Below are 18732 nucleotides of genomic sequence, written 5' to 3'. Positions count from 1 at the left end.
CATGATGATAGAGGACTACAGGATGGACTCAGTGATCGCGGTGTAGAAGTGTCCCATCACTGCTGCAGGAATTACATCCTCTGCTGTACCTTGAGGTCCTGAGTGATGATGGAGCCCAGGAGCGGAAGGCATCCGCCCTGGCACATGTAGAGTTAGGATGAGGAGGGGTGGTGCTGCACTCTTTCCAAATTCTTCAACTATCTTGACTGTTTTTAGAGCTTTGAGCTCCAGACTGTTGTGGCTACATTAAGGTTACGAGAGAGTGAATCCCCACCAGTAGGCAGATTTATCCCCCTCAGAGGTGAGCCAAGTGATGTGACTGGTGATGCTCTTAAAAGGAAGAGTCTTCTAAAAGAGTCTTCTGCTTCCCAATATGAGACTTTTTTAACTTTAATGGGGGGCTGCACAAAGCCAGTTAGGGTAGCATTGCTGAAGATTCTGGGATGGATTCTTTGCCTGGGGTCTTTCAAGTATTTAGATCAGGGTTCCTCTTTAGGTCGGTGTCTAGAGCACCTTTTAGGTATTCTCTGTTTGCACACATCTGAATGAAATTGCTGAATTATCTCATAATGATGCAGTCAAGCACTCAATCTGCATAGCTCAAATCAGTAAGGGAACTTCAGCCATTGCTTAACTGCCAGACATTACCATAATAAGTGCTATCCAAATAGCGCTGGCAGTGAGGAAGGAGCTAGGAATAGGAAGCAGGATGCAGAAGGACCTCCCGACGTTCCTGGCCACTGTAAGGAGCTAAATAGTTTAGCAAAATCCTTTGCACGACGGGATGTAAAGGCACATTCCACTCAGAGTTTAACAAAAATAAATTATTTATTCACGTGTACTCGTTATGATGCATGCAAACAACAAACCTTTAAATGTTTACGATTCTATGAGAGATTCAGCCATTCGCTACATTTGTGTCACATTTTTTGTAATTCTTTTTCAGAGCGCTGTAGTCCAAATTTGACTAACTTCATTCAGTCTTACGGGTGCACATACTGGCGTCTATAAGGCAAAGGCTACATCCACATTGCAGGCATTAATGCTCAATTCAGATTTTTTTTTGTAAAATCCGATTCTTTTGATTGGTTGTTCACATTTCCAAACATATGCGTCCTGTATGTGATCTCCTGTGTGAGCTGCAATGATACATCTTAAGTGTCATGCTCATTAGAGGAAGCTCCTTTTTTCATGACAATGAAAAAATGATGAGCTAAACATGGATCCTTGATCACTAAAACATGACTAGTAGTAGATTTCAGTTTTTGTCACAAGACTAAATAAAAATTAGCGGGTGGTCAGACAGACGTTTAAAATGCATCAAAGGCTACATTCATACTGCAGCCGGAAGTGACCCAAATCTGATTTTTTTGCCCATATGCAACCTGGATCTGATCTTTTCATGGCTGTCTGAACAACACAGATCTGATTTTTTCCAATGCGACCCAGGCCACTTGGCTATTTGTTCTGAATCCGATACGAATCCGATTTTTTCAAATGCGACCTGTGTCTGAACGGCCAGGTTGCATTCATCTGACCTGACCACCACTAATACTCAACAAAGGTTCCTACAGTATTACAGTATGTGTCCTGCTAAGTGAAAACAGGAAGGAGAACAACCATGGAAGATGATAATGCGGAGAGCAGTCTTCCCTTTTGACTCTTTCAAAAATATTGCACTTTCATCCACTGACTCCAGTTGGAACATAAATTAAAGATCGCTAGATCCGAAAAAAAGATGCACTCCAGCAGTGTTGTAATTAAAAGGATTAAAACAATTATAATTAAATAAAACTAATACAAGCATATAACAACAATAAACAAAACCACAAACACAAAAACAGAGTCTCATGCTCCCAAAGTATAAGACTAGGTTTTAAAACGAGTTTTGAAAATAGACAGCGAAGAGGATTATCTAATGAGGGGGAGGAGCTAATTCCATAATTTTGGAGCAGTGACTAAAAAAGTGCAAAACAGACTGAAAAGCTCAGTGTCCTCTTGAGCTTCCCTTTGGACCTCAGCACCTCAAGGAGCAGCAGGTCAGCTGACCTGAGGCACCGGGTGGGAGCATAGGGGTGGAGAAGATCATAGAGGTATGGTGAGGCCAAGCCATTTAGAGACTTAAAAAACAAATTTAAGAATTTTAAAATGCACAAGCAGCCAGTTAAAAGGAGTGCAGCTGCATTTTGCACCAACTGGAGACGTGGGAGGGAGGACTGGCTCACCCCAAAATAAAGTGCATTACTGCAGTCAAGCCGGGATGTAACAAAGGCATGGATTACTGTTTTTTAAATTAAAAAAGTTACTGGGACTAAACACCATCACTCCAATTTTTTCTCATTAAGATTTAAAAAGTTCAGAGCCAATCTGATTTTTTGACTCTGGTATGTCTAAGCTAGCCTGACGTAGTCCGACTCAATTCTAGTCAGAATATGAGTCTGATACTGCTCCATAGAGCTGTGATTATGGGGCGTGTTTCGAACGAACCAGGAAAAAAAATGCCTCTGCACTCAATTGGATAGACCTACAACCAATAAGAGCAACGGAGTGCGTGACGTATGTTAAGCGAGGCATAGTTGTTGTCAACAAAAATCAAAGCGTGCAGTTGCACGCCTAGAATAAGAAGATGAGGCTTGATCGCGTTTCTCTGTTCCTCTTTTAAAATTAACTTGCTGTCGATATCTTCTAGAACAGACCTAATAGCAGAATCTACTCACCTAAACTCTCCAGCGGTAGCCATTATTGTTGTCACCCAAGCGCGCATTGGTCACGTGGTTGATTACGTTACTGTTGATCTGTCCATCATCGTATAAAGCCCGCCCTGACAATTTGATTGGATCGCCAGAGGGTTGGCGATCATACTCGCGCTACTATGGAGCAGAGCCAGACCGAACTTCCCGACCTCAAACTTTGTGGGCGGGACTAAGTTCGGAATGGCACCCAGGCTATGTCTAAGCAGTCCTCGAAAGGCAGGAATTGAGGAACCCTGATAGAGATTAAATTATTCTTACATGTTAAATAGTCTGTAAATATATGTTCCCTTTAACACAATGCTTATTTATAATGTCATTCATGCTTGACATTGTGTGTTAAAAATGTTGATACCAGGTAACAAATTGTGTGTGCATGTAAGCTTTTGAAAAACTTTTTCTGTATGATTTTGAATTTTTTTCCAATTCCTTGTATTTTTGAATATAAATCTTTAAATATGCCAATTCATTTTATTCAGTTATATCAAATGAAACATATTTCATAGCAAATATAAGATATCTCAGTTGATAGCGATAATAACAATTGAAGAAAACTGCAATCTTAGCATTAACATAAAGACATATTTGATCTGTGAGGAACAAACCTCAATGTTTTAATGTAATTATATTGGCCTTTCATATTGTATAAAAACCCAAAACATCTTAAATCTATGTCATCTTATCCACAGCCAAAGAATCACCTGCGTGCAATTCCACCCCTGAAACACACCTTGTAAGACTACCAATGGACTGCGTTCAACCTGGCACCCACTCCAGGTACTACAATGCAGGTCGATGTCCTCACAACAAATGCCCGGGATCTCTGGACTTTGACATGCGCTGCAGAGACGGAGATGGATTCTGCTGTGGGGTTCAGGAAATGGAAAGTCGCATCATTGACTGTGGCACCTACAAGCTCCCGATACGAGCTGTGATACACTGCAGCTGTCAGAAATGTGTTCAACCCACTGTGCTGGTTCGTGGCAGAGTGGCGGCAGCTGACAATAATGAGCCTCTGCGTTTTGGGCATATTTACATTGGTAAAGATAGAGTAGGCATCACTGGATACCAGGGTGGGTTTACTCTGCAAATTACTCCAGATACACAAAGGTTGGTTGTAAATTTTGTCGACCCAACTCAAACCTTCATCGACACTCCAAAGGTGTTTATTTTTGACAAGAAAGGTGGATCTATCTATCATAACGTCAAAGTGATGAGGAAACAGATACCGATTGATATCAATCCAAGAGAAACCAATTTTATTGACCTCGGAGAAATTAAAGGGGAGGATCCAATAGGGCAAATAGTTATTCCACCGAACTCCTTTTATAAAGACAATGGAGAAACCTATGAAGGGACAGTGAAAGCGAGTGTCACATTCATTGATCCGAGAAACATTACGACAGCAGCAGCTGCCCCGGGTGACCTCAACTTTGTGGATGAAGAGGGTGACATGCTCCCACTGCGGACCTATGGCATGTTTTCAGTTGACTTTAGAGATGAAACAAGTAAAGAAGTACTTGGAGCTGGGGCCGTCCAAGTTCTCCTTGACACACAGCATGTGAAAATGCAAGAGCACATTCCAACAATGAAACTGTGGTCTTTAAACCCCGACACTGGTGTCTGGGAGGAGGAGAGCAATTTCTCCTATAGCACAACTACTGCTGGTGGTCGTGGAAGAAACAAGCGAGAGGAGCGCACCTTCCTAATAGGCAACATGGAGATCAGGGAACGCAGACTCTTCAATTTAGATGTGCCTGAAAACAGGAGGTGTTATGTTAAGGTGCGTACTTACATGAGCGATAAGTTCCTTCCTAATGAACAATTGGAGGGAGTAGTAATCAGTTTGATCAATTTGGAGCCCAAGCCAGGTTATTCATCTAATCCCAGGGCATGGGGACGCTTTGATAGTGTCCTAACTGGGCCCAACGGGGCCTGCTTGCCTGCGTTTTGTGATGCCATGAGGCCCGATGCTTACACTGCATACGTCACAGCAATACTTGGTGGAGAGGAGCTGGAGGCAGCTCCTTCTTCTCCCAAGATGAATCCAAATATCATCGGAGTGTCTCAACCTTATCTAGACAAATTAGATTACCAGCGTTCTGATCATGAGGACCCAGCTCTGAAGAAAACTGCATTCAGAATTAATTTGGCAAAACCAAACCAAAACAATCTTGATGAGACCAACGGACCAATATATCCATATCAGAACTTATTAGCTTGTGAAAATGCACCTGTGGATTCAAACCATTTCAGGTTTTTCAGAGTGGAAAAAGACAAGTATGAATACAATGTTGTTCCTTTTGAGGAGAATGACTTGACAACGTGGACGAGGGACTACCTCTCCTGGTGGCCGAACCCCCAGGAGTTCAGAGCATGCTACATTAAAGTCAAAATTTATGGTCAAAAAGAAGTAATGGTCCGGTCAAGGAATCTAGGAGGAACACACCCACAGACAAGGGGCAAACTGTATGGCATTAGAGACATTCGGAGTACACGGGACATGCGGGAAGCCAACACCTCGGCTGCGTGTGTTGAATTCAAATGTGGTGGCATGTTATTTGATCAAGCAGAGGTTGATAGATCACTGATATCAATTATTCCACAGGGTAGCTGCAGGAGGATTGGCACCAACGGTCTCCTACAGGAATATCTCATCAAGCATCCGCCAGTTGCTCAAAACAACGAGTCACACGCGTTCACCATGCTAGCCCCTGTTGATCCATTAGGACACAATTATGGCATCTACACAGTCACAGATCAGAATCCCAGAGTTGCCAAAGAAATTGCTATTGGTCGTTGCTTTGATGGCACCTCTGATGGCTTCTCCAGAGAGATGAAGTCAGACTATGGTGTGGCTCTTACTTTTATGTGTCCAGAGAAAAAGATTAACAGAGAAAGCCTCTTCCAGCGTCTGCAGACCAACCCGGGTCAAACTCTTTCTCAAATGGCAAGGGACATGAGAGAAATGGAGGGGCTGCAGGTGCAAAGATCATCCACCCAGGTTGTGGCCTTTCCTTCAGAGCAGAGTGGAAGGACCCAAAGTCGGCGAGCCAGTTCTGTATCTAGAAGGAGAACATCCGTGCGGGCACAGCAGCGCCAATAGTTGCCAAAAAGTAGGCTATTTTTACCCTGATCCTTACATTTAATTATGTCTCCCTTGAGTTTTATTCCTATGGCATTAAGAGAGACTAGTTTGAAGACACTAAATCTAAAGAGCAAAGATGATGTCTGGTCTAATAAAAGTATGACTAAAAATATGAATAAAAATAAATCAGTGACGATAGATCTACAAACATACGGGGAGATTATTTGTCTTATAGTAACTTGAAGGTTTCAATTTATTTTATTTTTTTGTTTCATTTCATTTATAAAAGGTTAACATCCATTGACTATTTCTTACCTGTATTTATGTTTTTCCTGTGTTCTAATTTTGGAAATGAATTTGTTAAAATGACAATGAACTCTTACAGGGCTTGTACTTATGTGGGATGTTCAGACATCTTTTATTGCTTGATTTAAAACCAAACCACTGTGATAAACCAAATGCCATTATAATAATTAGGTGTTGCAGCCGAAGTTATTCTATTTAACATCCAAATGATCGCTGGAAAAGGTCCTAGCCCACAGATACTGAGCCTATTTCCCACAGATTGGTGAACTCTTTCCATTAAGAGGATATTATGTATGACATGCTGCTAATAAAGGATTATCAATATTTTACCAATATTGATTTAGTTGCATGTCCCTAAAAATGTAACACTGTGACCAGTTGAAACTTCAGAGGGTAAGAATCCGTATGTAACAGGAAAAAAAGGATTATTTAGGATTAAAAGAATAATTGTTTTTTTTTTTATTACACTTGGACCTTGAAGCAGCATAGATTCAATTTAAATGTAGTATTGGTCAAATTCAGCATGTTTTGGAAATATTACAGCAAACTATCTAAAAATGGCCTGTAAATGAAATCACTCAAACAGTGTTTTCATAAACGCCTGAAGAAAACGCACTACTTTTAATATTAAGGACAGCTAAGTTAAACCCAGGTATCCTATTCTGATAAGTATTGATTAGCTTTTAAAGGATTAGTCCCTAAAAACTTAACTAGATGCGGATGGGCTCTCTTTTAGTCATACCCTCAGCTAAAGGCATGTCAAACTTTTAAAGTTAAAAAGCAAAACTGTGTATTATTATTAACACAATATTTTGTAGACTAACAAACATGCAGCTCTTGCTGTAAAAGGTGGTATAGAGCACAGCTCAGACTTTCTAGCTAAATTAATTATTTTCCTGCAAATAAGTAAGTAGACCATGCAGAAATATGCTAAATAATCACAACATTACATAAAAGAACATTCTTAGTAAAACATAAAATGTGCCTTTAGTAAGGACTCTAGCTGCCATAAATTATATGAAGGATTAAAATGTTTTGCAAATAAAGATTTTAATAGTTAATGAGAAGGATTCATGAAAACCTATCTGCTTTTCTCTAGGCTGTTATACTCTATGTCTTTTGATTCCATTATTTACTCTTTTGGGATTTGGTGGCTACATTTTCAAGCAAAAACCATTTGTTGAACCTTCAATTTAATCTCATAATTTAATAAAGTTTAATCAAGTTGGTGTCCACCATTGCCTTTTCATAAATGACTCTAATCAGTTGCATGAACAAAAAAATTTAGCAGCAGAAAAAAGGGCTGTTTACTGTTGCTCGGTTGGTTGAGAGAATTTGCTTTATGTCATCTGAAGGATACGTTAGCTTTGCAATAATAAGCTTATTAGCAAGTAGATTGATCGCAGACTTCTGGAAAACTTCTAATAGCATTTTTTTCACTGAGCCTGCTGTAAATAATAATACTGTAATAATACTTTGTTTTTTTACTGATTGTTTTCAAACTGTACTCTTCTTCTTGTTCACTCTTTTTATTTTTTCTGAACCTGTTTTTTGTTCAAAATTCTTATTAGACTGTTTTGTCATTAAAGAAACACATTGCAAAAATAATAAGTAAAACGACCTTAAAGCAAAAACAAAAAAATCATCATCATCATAAAAAAAAAAAAATCTTATGCAAGTGAATAGCATTTCTCTGCTATTTACTTGCACAAGATTTTTTTTCTGAGGCTCAGGGTATGGAAACTTACCCAAAACATTTTTTTTAACCCAAGTCATAATGATGCGTAAAGATTACATGTAAATATATCATAATTTTTTGCATGTCGATGGGAGCTTCTCAGAGGTGTCAAGTAACGAAGTACAAATACTTTGTTACTGTACTTAAGTACCCTTAAGGTTTCCATACTTTACTCCATTACTTTTTTTTCTTCTGACTTCTACTTATTACATTTGCACACAAGTATCTGTACTTTCTATTCCTTAAATGTTTAAAACAAATATTACTCGTTACTCTATGTATTTTATTTGCTCCATCCATGCAGATCATTGGCACCATCCACATCTAGTGAAAACTAGTGTAATTGGATGAGTCATATAATGCAAACACTCATTGGTTATTTACTCATCAAATTTGTGCTGACGCCAGAGATGGCAAAAGTACTCACTTTCCGTACATGAGTAAAAGTACAGATACTTGTGTTAAAAAATACTCTGGTAAAAGTGGAAGTACTTATTAAACTTCTTTACTCAAGTAAAAGTAACAAAGTACAGGCTTGTAAATTTACTTAAAGTATAAAAGGAAAAGTAGAAACCACTTTTTTCATGCCGTTGCCTACATTTTAAATGGATGTCTGCCAATAGGACTAGATCTCCGTTGTGTTCATTTTCAATCATTTCGTCGTCCATGCTACTATGCTAACGCCACCGCCACCAAGCTGCAATGATTTGCCGCGAATGAATACTGCAGAATCTGTCGATTCATCTTGTAGTGGTGCGTCAAATGCAACGTAGATTCCCATCCAATTAGATTGAATTTGGTATTGATGACGTGAAAAATAATAACGGTAACTCCATTGAAATTATTCAAAACTAAAGTACTGTAACGAGCCAATTTTTTAAAATGTAAGGAGTAGAAAGTACAGATATTTGTGTAAAAATGTAAGGAGTAGAAGTAAAAAGTCGCCATAAAAATAAGTAGTAAAGTAAAGTAAAAATATCAGAAAAATCTACTTGAGTACAGTAACGAAGTATTTGTACTTCGTTGCTTCCCATCTCTGGCTGACGCCAAAGGAAATTATCAGAAGCAAGCAGGTGTTCTTCAAACTGCTAACGTGAATTGTCTATGCCATGCTACAATGTTGGGATTTAGAAAAAGATGTCGAAATGTCTGAAAGGTCGGACACGGGTGAGAGCGTATCGGGAGACGGAGACCAACAAGACCTCCCTCATCCTTGGCCCTATCTCAAAGAATTTCTCTAAATAGTCGAAAAATTAAGTTTTCATTTCATATAGTGGCATCTGGCTGGGTTTTCTTAAAGGTTACTTCATACTTTTATACTTTAAGTAGTTTTTGGAGCACATACTTTTTCACTTTTACTTGAGTAAAGAGGTCAAGTTGATACTTCAACTTTTACCAGAGTGTTTTTAAACTGCAGTATCTATACTTCTACTTAAGTAACAAATGTGTGAACTTTTGACACCACTGGAGAGTCAATTCTAGCTGAACAAATCTAAATCCAACTGGTGCCTTTTTGCCCTTTGGGAAACTGAAGAACAAGTAAATATACAGCACTTTAAATTGTGTAATAACTGAAATGTGCTATACAAATAAAATGCCAACTAAAGGACAACTGTATTTTAAATAAATCCCGTCAATGCTAGTATACTATAAAAGTGGTTAACAGTGCCCTAAGCATTGATAATTATCATAATAGGATAATCATCCTCACCACAAAAGATTTCACAAAAGACAGAGGGAGAGTCTGGGACCTCTTAGCTAGCATTACCAGTTTCTCTGACCACATATCTGTTTGCAGCAACATGTTAGGTCCTCAAGATGAAAACCAAAATCTCCCAGCTCCAGATGCTGCTTTTCCTCAGTAACAAAGATTATGCAGCAATTGAGTCCAGTTGTAGGAGGAGATAAGTCTTTGAACACAGTGGTATGTCAGGTCAGCGGAGGCAACTCCACAGATGTAGTGCAAAGACTGGAAATGTCAAACTTAGGACTTCAAAAAAGTAGTGAGATTATCTCCTGATGGATTTAATAATCTAATTCTGCTGTTGAAAACTGGATTGTGATTTTTTTGATGTTTCACAGAACAAACTTATGTTGCATTGAAGTTTAATTCACAGTTAACAGCTGATGATAGAACAGGAAGACGGATGAAAATAAAGCTGGCCCATGTAAATCATTTCTGACATTGAAAAAAGTTAACAAGAAAACAGACAAATTGATGGTTTCACTTGCTCCCTGTTTCGTTGTGCCTGTCTTACTACAATTATAATATACAATAAATCAGAGATTTAAAAATACAACCAAATAGAAATGGATGTACTTTCAAAAATAACATTTGGAACTTGCCTTAAAACCAACATGTTTACCTCAAAATGTATGAAAGTAAACCTGGAACTCTGTTGAGGCTGGTAAATAATCTCAATCCAAACACCATGTTACCATGTGTTCATTATGGGATATTTCTGTTGTTTATGCGTTTATGAAACATACAATGTTTTCCCGATGCTAATGTTATGTTTCCTCCATTAAACCAAGCTGACATCTTTAGACAACTTAAGTTTTTCTTTTTGCTTACATCAGTGAAACTGATACTTTCTACTTTCTACTATACTAACTACTTTCTTTATGTTGCTGTTAGCTTATGTGATAATATGGTTTTATTTAGTATACACAGCAAAACCACGAGGCCAGTAAAAGTATTCTACTGTATTTGCTTACTTCACTTTATAACGGTTGGTTACTGAACACATTCTAAAGTGTTTGGCCTTTGAGGATTACACAATAACATCTATAAGTCAGATGTATTCTTAACGTAACCAAACAAGCTGATTCATTTTACAGCTTGCACCAACTAAATAAACAGGCTGGAATGTATCTATTAAGGTTAAATCTTCTGGCAGCAGGTGAAATGAAGTCTAATAAGGTTTTCTAATATACAGAACCTGTGCATCATCTCATGGGTCCCATTGTTGATTCAATCTTCTTTTACACAGCAACGTGGCTATTTGCAGTCGAAACTTAGGATGTTATTATCCCAATAAATGGTCTTTATTAGCCGCTATCATTCCCATAGAATGGTTTAAGATTGTATCAGTTGGCTCATTAGGTTGTTATCATGTAATTCTTTTTCCCACGCGGAATTAATTAATCTATTTATGTTTAATCCGAAAATAATTTCAGTAGTTCTTCATGTACTGTAAATATAACTAAGTAAAAATAAAATTATCAGCATCTTGCTCATATTAAACAAACCAAAAAAACAAGTAATCTCCTACCCTGTCAACTGAGTTGTAGAATCCTCTCTCAGCCAGGCCGACGAGCACCGAATCAGCTCCCATCCCAGAGGACGAAAAGAGCACATCCAGCCAGTCACGGTCAGAGAAACAGGACTACACTGGAAAACAGGCTGATCTCCAGCATCTATAAACAAGGGTGTTGATGGAAGCAGCACAGCTGATATTTCTCTCCAGGATGGAGTCACAGCCAAACAGGAACAGACGAGACAAAGCTACTCTGAGAAAAAGCAGAGAGAGCAGAACGTTAGAGATTGAACTAACAGATTCTGCAGAGTGGGAGAATAGAGATAGAATGAAGCAGAATGATGAAATGGGGGTCCCTATGTCCTCCAGCAGTCTAAGCCTATAGCAGCATAACTATAGAGATAGCTCAGGATAACCTGAGCCACACTAACTAGAAGCTTTATCAAAAAGGAAAGTTTTAAGCCTAGTCTTAAAAGTAGACAGGGTGTCTGCCTCACTAAAACTGGTAGTTATATATAATATATTTTTAATGCTCAAAACTACAACAAAAATCAGACTAAATCAAGAAATAAAACAACGTGATTGACTGTAAGGAGAGCTGAGACAGAGGACACCCTGTCTTTACTAAAGAGAACCTGCTACCGACCAGGTTAGCTCTGTGGAGAATGTTACTACGGTGACTGAAACAGAGGTTGAGGAAACTCGTTTAGTGAATGGGAAAAGTAATAGTTTACCTGTTTTCGGGTTTAGACAACTTAGAGTTTTCAGTGAACCTGCTTTGTGAAAAGGACCCTTGGATGCCTATGGGGACATATTTTTGACCTGATCAATGGTACAATAATGGTCGAAATATTTCCAAGGTCTTGGTAACTATTGTCTGACCACTTTTCTGTTGTGCTTCAAGAATTCATTTCCATTGACTCAATTAGAGAAAGAGATATAACATGTTTTATTTTTAAGGACAGTGTGATATAAATCAACTGTTTACAGTTTATTTTTTCACCTCCTCTCTGTTCTGTAACCTAGCAAATGTAGAAAATATCTATTTCAGCTACTTAAACATCATGGATTAATTTCCTCCTATTCAGGTAAAATATGTCTTGTAAGAAGAAATCTATGTGCAGAAATGTATTGCTCGTAAGAAATGAAAACCGGAAAGTCAAACTGCCAAGGCGACAAAAGATAAGACTAAAAGTTCAGAGTGACATTTACAAAGAAAGATTTTTCCGATACGTTTCACAAAGGAAGAAGGGAAATTAATTCTTAGTTTCTAAAATCATCAACATATCCATTGATAATGCTAGTCTCTTTTAGTCACACATAGTAATATTAACTGAACTTTATTGATCTCACACTGGAGAAATGGGCTCTATGCACAGCTCCACTACTTCCTGAATTTAATGCAGCTCCTTTGTTTCCTGTCTTTCATTACTGGACGAACTGATTAATCCAGGTGTGTCTGGCCAGTTACTTAGGTCATACACACCTGGATTAATCAGTGCATCCAATCATGAAAGACAGGAAACAAAGGAGCTGCATTAAATTCAGGAAGTAGTGGAGCTGTGCATAGAGCCTATTCACCTCTGCATTTAACCCATACCCATGCAGTGGGCTGCCACTGTGCGGTGCTCGGGAGCAGTGTGAGGTTAAGGGTCTTGTTCAGAGACCCAGAGTGCCAGCTGTGGTGATCAATCCATGTTCTTGCGTCCTTCTCAGAGCATAAGCTCACAGCTCTAACCACTAGGATGCTAAACAAACCCTCCTACATCTATAAACTCCACTCTATCGGGATCTGGAATTAATTTGAAAGAAGAATCTAGAAATCCAGGATAAAGACAGGCTTGACTTAGAGCGATCAGAGCATCCTGGCTTTACCTGTTTCACAAAAGCCTAGAAGTTGTAAATAATCCAGGTTAAGCTCCCAGGTTTCTGAGATTGAAAACAGAGGATAAACTTAACACCTAAGTAGCATTAAAACACCTTTTCTAACCTCTCTGGTCAATTTCTAAAACGATTACATGTTAACCTAGGAAGAACATCTTTTGTGTCATTGCCCCAGAGAGGCAGTGACACTCATGCAGGTAAAGGATGGGTTACTGTAAAGGAAGACGTGTTTGGAGCTCCTGATATGGTCTGACTTTATTGACAATATCTTTGCTCCTTTATCAATCGTTTATTTTGATCCTTCAACACATGCAACAGTTTATTAAAGACCTTTCTGTCAAACTTGAAACACTAGGAGTCTTTAAAAACATGCCTGACCAGTAACAATGCTCATGTGGATAATTCAAATCAAACTTGACTGGATTCCAACATGTCACTGCTAACTGAACACATAAAACATGATGAACTAAGCCTATTGAGAAGTGAGTCAGAGTTTCTGCTGGTTTGAGTCGCACTTAAAGGACGTTGGCTTTTTCATGTTGGTACTGTAGATTACTGAACAGCAGAACTGACAGAAAAATCCTTGAAGGTTTCGTCCTTTTGTTTAATGGATCCCATGAACTCTTTCTAGCTTTCCTGTCCTGATTAGAAAATGCCCAAACTGTTGAAACATTGTGTAGAATATGATAAACAGAGCTTTTTATTTTTACACCTCAATATTTGTGCTCAGAAGAAAAAATCTTTACATCCGACCATAGAGCTGTCCTACACAGAGGTGCCATTTCCTGCAAACTTCAAATAGGGTTCAGGACTTCTTGTGGCTTTTTTTCTGCTACAGCTTTGGTCCTTTTTGTTTAAAACTAACATTTGTAGAGCACAGAAATTTAATTATTCACAATTTCCTTTCAGTTCTGTTCATCTACAGTACAGCTCTGTCAGAGGTACATTTGGCCTTTTTACTGCTTCTCTAATCAATATTCTTACCTATGTGACTGTTTCATCTTTCCAAATCCAGAGAAACTCTTAACAGGTCAGTTGATAACGCGTCAAAGTTTCATGCTTATCCATTTAAATATTTCCTCATGTTTATTTCCAGGCCTTCACAGAGCGACCGTATTTATCCTGAGGTGAAATGATGTACAGGATGACGTCATCATTAAGATGGTTTCTGTCAATTTTATTTATATGTATCAATTGAATTCAATTCAGTTTATTTCTATAGCGCCAATTCACAACACATGCCATCTCAAAGCACTTTACAGTTCAACAGATCATCCAGTCAAATTGATTCAAAGTTTTCTATCTAAGGAAAACCTGATTGCATCGACTCATTGACTCGAATGCAATCCATCACACTTAGCATGCTTGTAGCGACAGTGGAGAGGAAATGCTCCCTTTTAACAGGAAGAAATCTTCAGCAGAACCAGGCTCAGTGTGAGCGGCCATTTCCTGAGGCTGACTGGGGTTCAAGGAGACAGAAGTGTAGATACAAAAAGCAGCTGTAAAAGGCGGCCCAGGAAACACACAGCCAGGCAGACGAGCTCCGAGCCAGCTCCCATGCCAGAGGATGAAGAGAGCACATCCAGCCAGTCACAGTCAGAAAAACAGGGTTCAATCTTTTTTTACTTTATTCGTAAAACAATGAAAATAATGTATATTAGTTTGTTTTTTGCTTTTGCATAAAATTATTATAAACATATTTTGTAGGAATACATTCAGGACAAGAAGAAACAGTCCATGATGTAGAGGACTTGTAGCTCTGCAAATTTTGCAGATGAGGTACATGACCCATGAGACATATATTTTTATATTTTGTAAGAGAATACACTGCACCTTTGCAACACTGGTACCCATGTAATATCATTTCAAGATGTGAAACGGTTCAACCATTCCTGCAGATCTGTGAACAAAGTTGACCTCTATACCTTTACATCCCTGCTGCTTATTGCTCTCCTGCTGATGACTTATGGCACCAAAGACAACATAAGTTATTTCTAACCAAAAAATATTTTTGTCATAAAGTTGCACAACAGGGAGCTCAGTGGGGAGGAAAACCCGAGTGTTGAGACATTCTGTCACTGACACCTTTATGCCTGGCTCTGCATTGCCAGAAAACGGAGCTGAAAGAAAACGAACCGACTGACAGCTTTAACAGCTAAGGACCAAAGAACACACACATTCATAAAAAAAAATGGTTTCTATAAGTCCAGGAAGCTGGTCAGGCCGTCAACCGCAATGCTGCCTCTTTTCAGGTTGTATTTCTTAAAAGACAATGGAGAAAAAGTCTTCCAGTAGCAAAGAAACAATGAAGAGATACGACTGGAAGCTCACAAATACAGCTGGCAATAGTTGCATCACTTTTGCCGAAACTGTCAGGAAAGGCTGTGACATCAGGAGGAAAAGTTTTTGGAAGAAGTTTCAGTTGCTGTCAGTTTCAGACCACATGTAATGTTTGTTCTTTAGGAAACCGCGCTGGCTTTTACAGGAACAATGTGGTGGCTGTTAGACACGGCAGACGTTATGTAACATCACTGAAGAAGAGGGAGCATGTGCAATTCATTACTACTTGATTACATATAAAGCAAGTTCCCTGTACAGAACATCCGTGCTGCACTTATGGGTCTCATTAAGACATCAGGATAGTGTTGTTTAGATTTTAACTTAGCATGCAGGGACAGGAGGATTTAGCTTTATGGTTCAAATGATTGAGCGACGTGTTCTGACTGCAGCAACAGTCTTTTTTACAACAAACAGTTCTTAATAAAACAAGACAAAAAAATATGCAAACCCACTTGGTGATTGTTCTGCAATTTTATTTTAGAATAAACCGACAGCAACAGAAACATCTGGGTTTTTTTTTCTCTTGAGGTTATAAAGATGCACATAATGTTAATTAAGAAGTGGTTAATCCCAGAACTAATATCAACTTTTTAATTTCATGAGCATAATTAGGGCTTGTTTTTCTTACAACCCCTGCAGTTAGTTTAAAAATGTAGATGAAAGTAAGTTTACTTTAAATTAATATTTAAGAATATCATTTCATTTAGTGAGTGTAGTCCTGTTTCTCTGACTGTGACTAACTGTACCTGCTCTCCTTCATCGTCTGACATGGAAGCTGGCTTGGAGCTCGCCTGCCTGGCTGTGTGTATCCTGGATGAGGCCGCCTGCGGAGCTGGTTGATAGTTGCCTTTTGTATCTCTTCTTCTTTTTCCATCTCTGCTTCTGTCTCCTTGAAACCCAGTCTGCCTCGATAGATGACGGCTCACACGGAGCCTGGTTCTGCTGGAGGTTTCTTCCTGTTAAAGGGGAGTTTTCCTCTCCACTGTCGCTACAAGCATGCATAGTGTGAGGGATTGCATTCAAGTCAATGAGTCGATGCAATCAACTGGTTTTCCTTAGATGAAAAACTTTTAATCAATTTGACTGTATGATCTGGTTGAATTGTCTCTGTAAAGTACCTTGAGATGACATGATGTGAATTGGAGCTATAAAAATAAACTGAAAGGAATTTAATTTATCATGTGGAGTCATTAAACTATGTCTACCTTCACTTTTATAATTTACATTTAAACTGTGGTGGACAAAGTACTCAACTCATGGTCAAATCTTCCTTAACTACAAGTAAAAGTTACTTGTTGCAAGATAAAGTATTGAAGTACTCACTTTTGAAAATATTTAAGTATTCAAAGAACATGCATTTAAAAAAGTATTCAAAGTAACATATTAAATTTTCTAATCTAAGCACATTTCTTTATAATTTTCACAGTAACTATAGGTAACTTTCAGGAACCACCTGATGTATTGAGGCATAGATCCACCTGTTACAGATTCTAAACCACCAGGAAAGAACTTTAGCATAAAAATACCACAATAAACAGAAAGCTAGTTTGATTTTTATGTCTAATTAAAAAAAGAAATCACTAGGAAAGCAGGAGTGTCTTGATTCTCCTCAGACTTTTACTGTGGAATAGAGTTTGATGTTGAATCTATTACCACAAAGAAACTATAACTGCTCTGAGAACTCATCAGACTGAACACTTGGACACATGTCAACAACTAGCACATTATTGAAATTTATAAACTACAAATAATATCTGCCCTAAATCTCTAAAACTGTCTTTTCCAAAGTCAGTCCTAAGTGCTGCTATCTACCATGTTGAAATTGCATCTCCAGAGAGAAAAATAGCAGCAGCTGGAATTTGTGTTAATTCCAGCTTCCTGAAAATGTAATAAAATTAATAGACTTTTTTACATTCCACCACTGTATTTACGGGTTTAAAATAAAGTAATAAAGTAAACATCTTTTATTAAAAGTGTCAGGACTCCTGTCTATCTGTTGTGTTTCTGTGTTTGTCTCCTTTCCTCCACCAGGAGGTGAATGGTTCTGGTCCGCCTCCTCACACACCTGCTGATGGTTTCCTCGTTAACGGAGTGTTCTTAAGCTGCTGACTGCCACTACCTCGACGCCAGAGTGTTTGCCAGTTTTGGGTACTCTAGCCTAGCTGAGTTTTGCTGAGTCAAACTGAGTTCCTGTAAACCTGAGTTTTAACATTGTTTTGTCTTTTGCCTCTCGGCAGGAAGTCATCCTGCAAACTAGATTTTTCGGACCTTCTCTCTCTGAAGGGTCAACTGAGCTTCAAACTGAGGCCCCGTCCACACGAAGTCAAACCCTGGCCTAAACGCACACATTTTTCACCAAACCAGCCTCTCATCCAAACGAAGCCGGCGTTTCGGGGGTCTGTAAACAATCTTTTTTTTATTCATCCTTCAGAGTGGGAAGATTTTAAAATGCCGTTTTCGCGTTTCCATCTTTAAGCTCTAACCGCATTTTTTTTTTTACACGCATGGTTCATAGCGTCGCCTCTAAACACGCATGCGTGACACAGTATCACAACAACAATGGCGCCGTACTGTATTGAATGGTTGCTGCTCATGCTACTCACCCTGCTGTCGGGCTTACAACAGAATCTTCTTCTTCTGGAATATCTCCAGGAAGAACAGAGCAATATCGACGACATAGTTCAGCACCTGAATTTGACTGAACCACGAAAATGGACCCGCAGGGCAACCATGTATAAATATTAGTGCGCATGCCCAACATTTCGTCGCCTATTTTTGCTTTGGCACGACAGCGCCACTTACAGGCCTGGCATACATTTTGCAGCGTCTTCATGCATTCGTGTGGACGATCACATTTATTTTATGTCTTCGTCTTTACGACAAACTTTCTGGAAAATATTAGCGTTTCGTGTTCGTTTTGACTATGTGTGGACTGAGCTGGGGTTCAAACAGGAGGTTTGGGTCCACTTTCCCCAAGAGATCGTTTAAGCTTCACACTGAGAAAGGGATTCATCTCCACAACGACCCATTCAAGTACCGCAGGAAATCTGAGTGGCAGTCAGTTTCTCCATTCACCTACAAACAACCGCATTCTGGGTAAACCCTGTTCCGCCCTCCACCAAATCAGACAAACAGTGGAACTACAGCATACAGACTGGAGTCAAAGATTCAACAACTTCTCTGGAAACGTGAGTCAGCAACCAAATCCTCTTCTTCAAGTTCACGAATCAACTTTCTCACTAAGCCTCAACTAATTGCTTCTCTCTGCATTATCTCTTCAATAAAACCTGGTAAACCTTTTTCCCTGGTCTCCCCGTTTGGTCTTCTGCCTTTGGGTCTGAACTTTAGTAAAATCATGACAAAAGG

General features: G+C 38.9%; 1 protein-coding gene across 1 annotated transcript in view; it reads left to right on the top strand.

Moving 5' to 3' along the window:
- Positions 1-7750, top strand: part of cilp2 (cartilage intermediate layer protein 2) — a 30372-nt gene extending 22622 nt beyond the window's left edge. Inside the window, exon 9 of the mRNA XM_038295367.1 lies at positions 3440-7750. Coding sequence (XP_038151295.1) covers positions 3440-5856 — 2417 coding nt within the window. The 3' untranslated portion in view covers positions 5857-7750. The remainder of the gene's footprint in view (positions 1-3439) is intronic.
- Positions 7751-18732: the final 10982 nt, after the last annotated feature.

Source organism: Cyprinodon tularosa, unplaced genomic scaffold, assembly GCF_016077235.1.
Source record: "Cyprinodon tularosa strain WSP-4 unplaced genomic scaffold, ASM1607723v1 ctg353, whole genome shotgun sequence".
In the NCBI taxonomy this organism is placed as follows: domain Eukaryota; kingdom Metazoa; phylum Chordata; class Actinopteri; order Cyprinodontiformes; family Cyprinodontidae; genus Cyprinodon; species Cyprinodon tularosa.
This window is presented reverse-complemented; position numbering and strand designations above follow the sequence as displayed.